Source organism: Centroberyx affinis, unplaced genomic scaffold (genome assembly GCF_046629955.1).
Source record: "Centroberyx affinis isolate AG114_WGS23_722 - 3 ecotype Tasmania unplaced genomic scaffold, CSIRO-AGI_Caff_v1 ptg000058l_1, whole genome shotgun sequence".
Taxonomy (NCBI): Eukaryota; Metazoa; Chordata; class Actinopteri; order Beryciformes; family Berycidae; genus Centroberyx; species Centroberyx affinis.
In genome coordinates, this window is record NW_027278769.1 from 466,190 (window position 1) to 478,439 (window position 12,250).

At 41.3% G+C, this 12,250-nt stretch overlaps 1 protein-coding gene across 1 annotated transcript in view; it reads right to left on the bottom strand.

Annotated features, from left to right (window-relative positions):
• Window positions 1-12,250, bottom strand: part of LOC139644141 (M1-specific T cell receptor beta chain-like) — a 38,020-nt gene that overhangs the window by 8,518 nt on the left and 17,252 nt on the right. The window contains exon 3 of the mRNA XM_071519520.1: window positions 3,583-3,595. Within this exon, the coding sequence (XP_071375621.1) occupies window positions 3,583-3,595 (13 nt within the window). The remainder of the gene's footprint in view (window positions 1-3,582; window positions 3,596-12,250) is intronic.

Consider the following 12,250-nt stretch of genomic DNA (forward strand, 5'->3'; position numbering starts at 1 on the left):
AACAGAGATCTTTCTTTCGACTGAATTTCACGGTTCTTACTGCTGACAAGGAAGAGAAGTGCTACAACTGAGAAGAGCTTCATATTCACAGTGATCATGAAGTTGAGATTGAAATATCTGAGCCATCCACAATTTTCCTTCTAACTTTCCTGTCTTCTGTCAGGCTGTCAGCTAGTGGTTGGTAGGAGTCTGTAGGCTGCTGCATTCAAAACATGTCAAATTAGATTTGATTCTCCCTCTCCTTTCTTTTTCAACCTTTACTAGGGAAGAGTTTTTCTGAACACTCATGCTCTTTTTCAGCTCCACCCACATTCATATAGTTACACAGCTGGGAGTTTCCCAGTACAACCACAGTCTTCTACCAACTGGAACAACTGGAGGTTAAGTTCTTTGCTCAAAATCACTGGGTTTATGCATTTTATTGGATTATGCCAAGAAGGGATTAACCCAAGGGATTTCTGAACACATGCACTAATGCCAATACTGGTATTTTTGAATTGAAGTTGCAGATAGCTGATCGTTTGTGCCGATATTAAAAATCTTTGATTTTCGCCAATTTGACAGTTAAATGCATCAATAAAATGTGCAGAGAAAAGAAATTATTCATTGGAGGTTTCAACTTTTTTTAGCAGTTATTATTAGTAAGGAACCTCCATCATATTTAAGATAGACGACATCACTGACCAATATCCAATATTTATTAGAAGCCCAGTAGCGGCCCGATATATCGGTCTAACTGTGGGGATTTGACTACAATGAATCTGTTTCCTCATCAGCATACTGTTCCACTGTGGCAACTGTGCTCTGACAGTTAAATCCAAACGGTTTAGTATCAAAACCAAGTGAGCCACAGCTTCTTCCTGCCTGTGTGCCATCTGTGACAGACCGGCCTACACACTTGCTATTTGTATGACTGTCTGGCCTGTGTGCATCACTGTGACTGGCAGCGCAGTAGTAGGTGCCGCTGTCGTTCAGGAGCAGCTTAGAAATTTCCAGGGAGAAGTTGTTGTTCGACGTATCGAGAGACGAGCGGAAGCGACCCGCAGGTTTCTCGTACTCTTTTGTGAGGAACTCCAGCGGCGCCCCATAGAGGGTTTGTCGGTACCAGAGCATGGTGTAGCCGGACATGCCGAACCCTGTAGCCATGCTGCACTCCAAGCTCACAGTGACTCCTGGGAGGGACGTTTGGCCTCCAGACTGAAGAACTACTGGGCCAGCAGTGAGACCTGCAGCACATGTAGGAGGAGAACGTTTCATACTGTCCCACTTCTATGTACACAACTGTAAAATCACACAAATAGGTGATGTGTAAATGTGAAAGGAATTTGACCAGTTAAGCATTGGTTAGCTAGTACATCCGTCCATGAATGAATGAACAGAACCCACCTGAGTGTAAAAGAAATGACAGATATAGGACTGTGACAAGCATGTTAGTGATAAGCCTTCCTCCAGCTGAATGATGCCAAGCCACATATCACTGTATTCAGCACAAAGGAGACATGAGGTCACATGATCCCTGCAGCAGCTGCTGTTGAAAGGTAAAACTTTCTGTTTTCATGCCTGTGAGGCACATGACCCATCCAAGTCTAACTCCAGATCTTCAGACACAAAGACTCATTTTTCTCTCCTTCCTTTGGAAAAGTACAGATGAGGAGAGGGAATTGGGATCAGTTATCAGTCAGTTGCATTTGATATACAATATGTTTTTGCATGACACTTGAGATGAATGGCAGAGAGGGGAAATGACTCTTTGTTTTTAATGGTAAATGGTAAGTAAATGGTATGTTTGTTCTGGTTGGTGGTTGTGACAATTTGCAAAAGCATTCTTTCATAGTAAATGTGATTTTCTTTATCATTTTTCATGCAGATTTTACAGATATTTTTTTTAATTTGTTTTTATGTAGCTGTGGTCAGAGAGGAACCTCCATCATATTGGAAGTAGACACTGATTGGCCAGTATTCGTAAAATAAATTGGATATTGGCCAATATCAGTTTCCATAAGCTCTTTAATTATCTATAAAACAGCAGCTGAGCAGCAGCTGCCATCAGTGTTAATGCAGTAGCTGTTATCAGGTTTTTAGTGAAGCAGTGGTATTAAACCACATCACTGTGTGCTGGCAGCACAGAAATACACAGCCGAGTCTGACAGGTTTGCTCTGCGAATGATCAGCGCTCCTCTCACTGTGTCTTCTCTTGTAATCTCAAATTGATCTTCAAGCTGACCCTCATAGGTGGGGGGGCCACTAACATATGCAAACCCAATGAGGCTCATAGACTGACTGCTCTGTTTGTGTTGGTACCAGAGCATTACTGTAAGGCTGCTGTCATCATGACTGCAGTTAATCTTGAGCTTCACAGTCCCTTCATTGACAAGCTGGGATGAAGACTGCTGAAAGGAAACATTCTCCACTTTTCCTGTGAAGAAAGTAGATTCAGGTGATGATTGAGATAAAGTGTTTGAATTGAAAACATACTGCAGTGCAAATTGTCTCTAAATCAGCATTAGAATCACTTTCTTCACCAAGTAAATGTGCAGGAATTTGTCTTGGTGAAATTAATGCAACCTTGTTACACATGGTACAGAGACAACAGGATCCAATATTCAGAGAAAAATCCTGATAAAAGTTAATAAGGTTTACCTGTGAGCAAGAGCAGAAGAATTCCAAGTGTGTGTAAAGCTGGAGGCATCCTGGAAACACAACTTCACTCAAGTCCTGTTCAGTGTAAAGACAGACAGGAGTTTAATTTGTCACCATATCTCCTTTATAATCACAATGTGTAATGAAATCAGCTACACAAGCTCAGCATCCACACATCGCTCTACTGCTGACACTCATTAGAAGTCAAATGACAAATGACTAAATCACACCGCCTCTTCCCTTCCTTCTTCCTCTGCCTGCACCTGATCTTGTTCCGTCTTGTTAAGAAAATAAAGTTTTTTCTGGTTCATATTTCTCTTCTCTGCCTGCACCTGATCTTGTTCCGTCTTGTTAAGAAAATAAAGTTTTTTCTGGTTCATATTTCTCTTCTCTATTGCAGCCCGACTCTGTGATTTAGTCTGATAAGATGGTGTATTTTTACATAAAAATCTTTCCTAGTACAGCTTTATCTTCCACCTCCATTACACTATGCTCTTCCATAGATAAAGTATGTATAATGTCCTATAACTTGAATTTATACATATGTATGTAATTTAGTGAACTTGAATGTATTTCATATGTAGACAATTGTTGCATTTTCTATCTGTTGTATTTACAATCACAGTTGCACTGAAGCTGTTATTCTGTGTTGTAAATGTCTGGGCAATATTTCAAATTGCAGTAGTGCAAAATCCACCAGAGTGTCTCTCAGGATCTAGAAGTTGAAAACAACAGAAGAAGAGAACAGGGTTTTTAGTGAGGGAGTGGCATTAATCACTGTGTACTGGCAGCGCAGAAATACACAGCCGAGTCTGATGAGTTCACACTGTGAATGATCAGAGCTCCTCTCAATGTGTCTTCTCTTTTAATCTCAAATCCACCTGCGAACTGCTTCTCATGGTTGGGGTCACTACCAATGTAGTTATATCCTATTAAGCTTACCGGCCCACTCTCTCTTTGCTGGTACCAGAGCATTACATCGAGATTGTTATCATCATGAGTGCATTTAATTTCGACCCTGGCTGTTTCATTGACTATTTTGGGCTCAGACGGCTGAAATGTCACACTGTTGGCTTGATCTGTGGAAAAAGAAAGATTCAAGTAGTTGTTGATACATGGAGCAATAACACTCATATAATTACTGTATAACATCCACAACATAATTAAGATATTATATTTGCAGCTAATTTCATTTTAGACAGTAATCTTGAGGAAACATTACATGGAAGCAAGCTGAGAAGAAATCCAATCACAGCTGGAAACATCCTCCACGTTTGTACTGCTGCAGGAGAAACAGCTTCCTCCAATGAGAATCTGTGTGAAGAGAGACGCTGCCTCTTTCCTCCCCTGTTCAAAGATGCATATGTGCACAAGTCATTTGTTACAGGAGAAAAAAACAAAACAGATCAGGGATTTTAGTGAGGGAGTGGCATTAAACCACATCACTGTGTACTGGCAGCGCAGAAATACACAGCCGAGTCTGACAGGTTTGCTCTGCGAACGATCAGAGCTCCTCTCACTGTGTCTTCTCTTGTAATCTCAAATTGATCTTCAAACTGACCCTCATACTTGGGGTTACTACCAACAGCATATCCTATTAAGCTCATCAGCCCGCTCTCTCTTTGCTGGTACCAGAGCATTGACACAAGGGTACTGTCATCATGGCTGCAGCTGATCTTGACCTCAGTGCTTTCCTCCACTATCTGGGGACGAGTCGGCTGAAATGTGACACTCCTCACCTGACCTGTGGAGAGAGCAGATTTAGATGAAATTGTTGCTGATGCAGAACGGACGGAGGAGACGGTATTTACGTTTTAACATAATGAACAAATGCTTGGAACGGATTTCAAAGTAAATCACGGTGGAATTGGAGATCTTACATGGAAACCAGATCAAGAGAAAACCAAATGCGTACATGGATGAAGACATTGTCAAGTGCTGCTGTGAGCCAGATATAGTGATGTAGTGCTGCTGTGAGAGAATAAGGGAGTGTCTGTGTGGGTGGGGGGTGAAAGCTGAATACCATGTGCTGTGCCTCCACCTATTGGACGAATATAATCTTTGACACACCTGCTGTAGTTTGCATTCTTTATGATATTTAAAAGTTAACAATTTCTGCAGAATTATTTACATGATCCTTTATGTTTTTGCATGTGAGGGCGACTTGGAGTATTTTCTCAACAGGATTTCACAGAGTTTTCAGACATAAACATAAAGCAATAGAAGTTAAGGAAAGTTATGAGAACAGCATTTCCAGAGAGTGAAATAACAATAAATAATGTTTTTTTGTTAGTTTGGTTCTTTCCCCCTGCTTCCTTTCTTGTTTTCCTTTATTTCCTTCTTTCTATCTCTTCCATTAAGTTCAGCAAAACAACATGTGCAGTATGAGACAAAGATATCATCTTCTCAACAGTGTGGTTGAGTTCATTCCATCATTGGATCATTTGATGTGGAAGGCCATGTGAGTCAGGTGTCAGAACAGTAACGACCCACCCGCTGTAGGATTTTGTCACAGACTTGAACGTTGCCACACTACTGTGTAGACTGGCAGCACACAGATAGACGGCCTCGTCTTTATTCTGAACACTGGCTATTGATAGATACCAGTGCTTCTTCTCCGATCTCACCGCCTTAAAACCAGATTCAAATTCTTTTTCAAAACTCTCTCTTCCAGCTATAATAGATGCTATTAATTGAGGCCCTTTTCCTTTCAGCTGTCTGTACCAGTACAAATAGTCATAGTCAGTGTTATTCTGGTAGCAGTGCATTTCTGCTGAACCACTGGGCAAACTGGAGATGAAGCTCGGCCACTGAGTGATCAGCACCGACTGACCCACACCTGAAACACAGAAAACACAAGAGCTTTTACCAACATCATAATATACTGTAAAGAAATGTCTTATCACTCTATAAAGTCAAGCCAGGTTTATTTAAAATGCTGCTGACCAAAAGCGCCTTTCAGAGCAACAAAGGACATAAATGAAGATAAAACACTATGCGTGCATAAAAAACTGTGTGTGTAATATGATTACAAGTATAGATATTAACTGTACCTGCAGCCCAGAACATAGAGAAAGTGAAGGTGACGAGGCCTGGCATCATTTTGACTTGGGGAAGGGAAAAGGATTTGAAGTAAAAATGCAGCGAGTCCTCAGTTGACACAAGTGGAGAGGAAATGACATCAGAATCTCAGCAGCGACAACAAGACCAAAGAGAATACATGAAGAAGAGAGTCGACTGGCGTTACTAGCATTGGGAGCTTTTGTAGTTCTGATTGTAGTTGTGTCCCATTCATAACATTGTATAAGGAGACAGGTTGTTTGCATCGTGTCGCCTGGTAGCACAGAAATATTCTCCACTGTTCTCTCTGCTGAGATTTGTAACTGTGGCTTAATACATCTCCATGCAATCTGAATCTGTGTTCAGCTCAGTGTTGATGTTTTAGGAATAGAGGTTCCGTATATAAGCATGAGTGGTTTGCCATGGTTTGTCATTGTGTGTAAAAAAAAAAAAGAAGAAGAACATGAATGAGGGAATAAATGAATGAAAGAATGGATAAATCAATCAAACAAGTATTCAATCATCCAATCAATCTTTATTTATATAGTTAGTTCCCTCTGGTTGAAGGTGTGAAAATCAGTGAAATCTGCTGCTGTAGGATTTGGCTGGACTCTTGGGCTTCAATGGTTCATGGTTGAGATCCGCTGCAAAAGACTGAATAACAAATGTTACGTTCCTCTTTATCAAGCAGCTCTGGGTTTAATGCAGGTGTGTGTGTGACACTGTAGGCCAGCAGCAGCTTTTTGAGCGGGAGCCAAAGAAGTTGAAACACTGTGCGACTCGCTGCACAGAAGTACTCTGCACTGTCTGTCGGGTTTATGTTGGAGATTACAAGATGGGCTTTGCCCTTGGAATGGCCTGTTATGTTGAAACGTGTTTCAAAACTCTTCTCCAGGTTTGGCTTTTCATAATGAAGCGTTCCGATCAGATCCATGGCCCTCTGGCCTCCTGCTGCTGACTTGTGCTGGTACCAAAGCATGTAGGGATAGTTGTTGTCTCCGTGATAACAACCAAGACTGGCTTCTTCTTCTTCAGGCTTCCTCAAAAGATTTTCAGGTGTCTGTTGGATGAGCAGGGACGATAACACAACCTCTACAGGACATAAAGAAACACTAATGTTAAACAGAAAGTCCTGTCAGTGTCATAATAAATGACAGGCAACACATTATGATTCTTACCTGTGAGTAAATGGAGAGAAAAAACAAAAGTGACAAAGATTTTGAACATCTTTATTACTGTGTAGAGCAGGTAGAAAAGCACATTCCTCCTGTAGACAATGTTCTCTCTAATGGCTTAAGTCTTAACTAGGACTGAACCAGAAACACAGTGCCTTGTCCTGTGAACAACAGCAGTGAGATGGATGAGTTGAGTGGAATAATACATTCACAAAAATGCATTGAAAAGAATGCACTGGTGTCAAACCGAGAGGAAGGAGGAGCTTACAGCTATCCTCCTGTCAGTGTGGCATCACTGCTCTCTGCTGTTCAAAGTTTTGATACAGCTACATATACAGTCGGTTATACTGCAGTACTATATGACACAGCTGAGGGAATGTATGTTTGATGATAAAAGAAAGTTGTGGATTCTTACTTTAAAGTTTGCATTAACGTTGCCACATTTTAGCCTAGTTGATTTAATTTAGTTTGGTTCACTGTAGCTCACACAAGGAAAAACAAGGTGCAGTCAAAAAGAACAAAACTCTAATGGGGCAAAAAAAAAAAAAAGGAAAACAAGAATTTGGCTTAAAACAAAATCATCAACTTGAATCATCATGTAATAGAATCAAATCAAATTCACGTGAAGTAGTGTCAGTGGTTTCATGCTGATATCTGCTGGATGGTTATGGAAGTTTTTGTATGAGAGAGCAGCTGTCTGTATTACTGTGCATACTTGCTGCACCAAAATATTCTCCGCTGTCTTCAGGATGTCTCAGTTTCAGGAGGTGAAGAAAAGCCTTTTTCTCACCGTCTCCACTCACGTTGAAGTGGCTGTTAAATGGTGACTCAACATATGGAGTTTTGTAAGACATATAAGCAATCAGCTTTAGGGAAGAGTCTCCTGCTGAGCGCTGATACCAGAGAATAGTGTCATAGCTTGTGATGCTATGTGTGAAGGTCAGTTTGACTTCATCATTCAGTTTCCTCAGCAGTTCAGGGGGAGTCTGAAGCACTTGTTTCTCTTTACTGAGTGTAACTCCTGCAGAGAAAGAAAGAGTGTTTAGCACTTTACAATTTATTTTTTCCAGTGTATTAGTCTGTGTATTAATATGTGGTAATCTTTTGCAAGTACACAATGGTAAGTTATCATTGTGTTCTTACAATAGATCACCACACAGATTATTACACTGGAATAAAGCCATGAGGAAAACAAGATCCAAGGCAGTCCAGAATAGGTGAAACAGCATTAATTCTATTTGGTTATTCATTATGGACACGGAGTATAGTCAAGCTAAAAGAAGAAATGCATTTACTAATGTATGATACCTTTAATCCAGAACAAAGTGATGATGAATATCAAGAGATGAGGAGGGATCATGTTGTCTGGCTGCGCTGCTGAATGTGAAGAACCAGCTGGAGTCTCTGCTGTGCTGTCTGGATCTGAAGGAGGGGAAGGAAGTGATGAAGAGAGATCAGAGCATGTGTTGACATGGAGAAACTGTCTGTCATTCAGATGGTGGACAACTATCTGTCTCTCTGCCCCTCAGTCTGTCTGCCTGTCTCCCCGTCTTCCTGCCTGTCTTCCTGTCATTTTCTCTCATCCTCCTCCCACTGGTGCGTTGACTCTAGAAAACAGACTGTTCATGTGGTTTGATCCAGGTGTGCAGGATCAGATAAAGGTTTTTGTAGAGGAACATGAGACTTTTCTATCACTGTGCATATGAAGCTGCACAGAAATACTGGCCGCTGTCTGCAGGACGCCTCAGTTTGAGAATGTGAAGGAAAGCCTTGCTCGCACCGTTTCCACTCACACTGAAATGACTTTCATACGGCTTTTCAACACTTTGAGTGCTTGTATAATATGTATATCCGATCAGCTTTAGAGAAGAGTCTCCCTCTGAGCGCTGATACCAGAGAATAGTGTCGTAGCTACTGATGCTGTGTTTGCAGGTCAGGTTGACTTCACCATCCAGGTTCCCCAGCAGATCAGCTGGAGTCTGATGAACATCTTTATTTTTGTTGAGTGACACTCCTGTAGAGAGGAGAACAGAGAATAATGGCATTCAGTTGGACACTAAAACAAAATTATTATTCATTAAGTATTTGATATGAAGCCACATTATCAAATCACATACAGGATTCAAGGTTCAGGTTGAGCAAAAATAAATGACTTTATGTACCTGTGATCCAGAAAAGTGGGATGATAATTATGATGAGTTCTCTGTTCATGTTGAGTTTCATCACTGTTGAGTGTGAAGAATCAAGACAAACTGTTGATGTTGATGCACCTCAGGCAGGAAAGGGAAGTGATGTGGAGTGAAAAGCATCACATGATAAGTTGGCAACAAGTCAAAGTCAAACCCCCAAATGTCTTGTGCTTGGGAGGGAGATAATTTACTCGTCGAGCCACACTCATATTAGGGAAGGGAAGAGGTTTTTGTGAAGAGCAGATGGGCGTCTGATATACTGTGCTTCACTTGCAGCACAGAAGTAGGTCACGGTGTGTTCAGGTGCTTTTAGGTCAATTATAGAAAGAGAGACATTTTTTGTCCCACCTCCACTAAAATCCCCAGCTAATTTTAAATGTTTTTTATATGGCTCTTCCATATTGTCTTTTCTGAACTCCACATATCCAAACCCAATGAGTTTCAGGAGCCTTGTCTCCAGGTAATCGCTGGTACCACAGCATCACTCTAGTCACTTCTCCCATGGATGCAGACAAGCTGAGTGAAGAGAGAGACTGATGGACCTCAAGACCCAGACAAACACCTGCTAGACAGAGATGGAAATACAGAACATTTACTTAGGATTTAAAGTAAATACATTCATTCTGTGCAGCACATCCCTTCTATCACAACAGACTGAGTTGTTACCTGAGAGGAAACAGAAGAAGAGAAATATCATCATGATGTAGAGATCCAACACAGAGCAACAAGTTCCTCTAAACTCCTGGGTGAAATATCAGACAGGATATGACAGTGTTTTATCAGTGTGTGTTGATGGGAAATGAGATTGAATCACTGTCACTGGTGCTACTGGTGTGTGACTTGAGCTACCTTAGTGTCAGGAGGAAGGGGAAGTGATGTAGAAGGGAAGTGTGTCACCCTGTTATTTTTTTTATTTTTTTATACTGACATTATTCATTTTTTTCCACCTTCCCCAATTCCCAAACATTTGTGAATCACTGTGAATCAGAATTTGCTCTTAACTAACTTGCCTTGTTAAATAAAGTTTAAATAAAAATGAACAAATAAAATCTAGAAACACTGTTGCAAAGGCTGAGGATGATATGATTGCATAAAACCAAATTACAACCACAAAAGCAGGTGCTTAGGAGCGGTTTATTCCATGTCTTATTCAAAACCACTGATGATAAAGGATAGAGTAGAGTTTTTGTAAAGAGCAGAGGGGATTTGTGTCAGTGTGCATCACTAGCTGCACAGTAATACACTGCGCTGTGCTCAGCTCCTTTCAGTTGGATTAGAAGAGAGCCATTCTTTGCGCTATCCCCACCAAATCTCCAGCGATATTGAAATGCTGTTTTTATGGCTCTTCCATTTTGGGATTGTTTAAGTACAAATACCCAATGAGTTTCATAGCTGTCTCTCCTGGTGACTGCTGGTACCATAGCATCTGTTTGTAGGCAGTTTTTCCATGTGTGCAGACAAGATGCACGTTGTCACCAGGCTTTCTGATGAGTGAAGAGGGAGACTGATGGACCTCAAGACCCAGACAAACACCTGGACAGAGAGGGAAAGACAGACATCTACTTACATTGTGATGGATGAAAAATGAAAATAAACACCTAACCACATTCTAAATACATTTTCAACACGACCAAGTCATTACCTGTCAGGCAGCAGAAAAAGAGAAATCGGATCATTTTGACTTCTTCTAGCCTAGCAACACTAAACACTGATTTGAAACCCTTAGATGAGATGTCAGCTAGATATGACAGTCTTTTGTGGAAGTGTGTTGATGGGATCTGACATCGGATCAAACTGACTGTCAGCATTAGTGATGGGGAATCAACTGGAGCCTCACTGAGCTGCTGAGGTTTGAGGAGGAAATGGAAGTGAAGAAGAAACACCATTACTGTACATCACCTAGAAATGATGATGGCATCAGATCAAACTGGGACCTCAAGCGCAGCTGCCTGGGAGGAGCCTGTTCAAGATCTGATTCAAAACCATTGTAGATAAAGGTTAGTGTAGAGTTTTTGTATAGAGGAGAGGGGATCTGCAGTCATCGTGCATAGCTAGCTGCACAGTAGTACACTGCAGTGTGCTCAGGTGCCTTTAGGTCGACTATAAACAGAGAGCCATTCATCGCTGTTTCCCCACTCAAATCTCCAGTGATATTAAAATGCTGTTTGTACAGCTCTTCCATTTTGAGATTTTTGACGTACACATGTCCAATGAGTTTCATAGCTGTCTCTCCAGGTGACTGCTGGTACCATAGCATCACATTGTAGTCAGTTTTCTCATGAGTGCAGACCAGCTGCACTTTCTCTCCAGGGTTTCTGAGGAGAGCTGAAGGAGTCTGATGGACCTCAAGACCCAGAGAAAACCCTAGAAAGAGAGGAAATTAATGAACTGCATAGAGCAAAGTATGCACACAGCATTTATGGTAAGCCAAGTAATTACCGATGAGCCAAGAGAAAAAGAAAAATGTGGACATGTTGACTCTCTTCTGATCTTACACTAAACACTTGCAGCTGTCATCCCTTGGCTAAAATAACAGTAAACTGTAGACACTTTATCAAAGCCCTCCTCTCAAATCTCCACCAGCTATATCATGATGAATAGTGCTTCCTCTGTTGAGCTGGAGAGTATCTGTTAAGCTGTTACTCCACCTACAGGAAAGACATGAAAGTAAAGATGTGATTCCACATAACTAATACACTCACCAAATGAATGGCAAGCAGTTTTTGTTCAGCTGCACATAGTTCTTACATCACTGTGTTTGCTGACGGCACAGAAATACACAGCACTGTCCTCCAGCTGCAAGTCTTTCACAGTGAGAGCCCCGCTCTCTGAGACATTTTTGATAGCTGAATATTTGTGCTGAGTGTCCCCCTCATAGACTGGCTGCACACCAACTGCTGTGAAGACGATGAGGCTCATGGCCTCTCCTGGACGCTGCCTGTACCAGTACATCTGTGTATGACCAGCATCTTTCTTGTGGCTGCAGTTCATCTTTGCAGATTTGGACACAAAACTCCAGCTGATCTCAGGGTGTTGGGTGACGTCCTGGCAGTGACCTGTGGGCAGAAAATACAGAACTGAAAAGTTTCATTTCAAAACAATTTACATCCCCTCTGGAAAAACAGTGTTATGAACATCAACATGTAATGTTAATGATCAGATGTTCACTTATCCAATATATTCAAT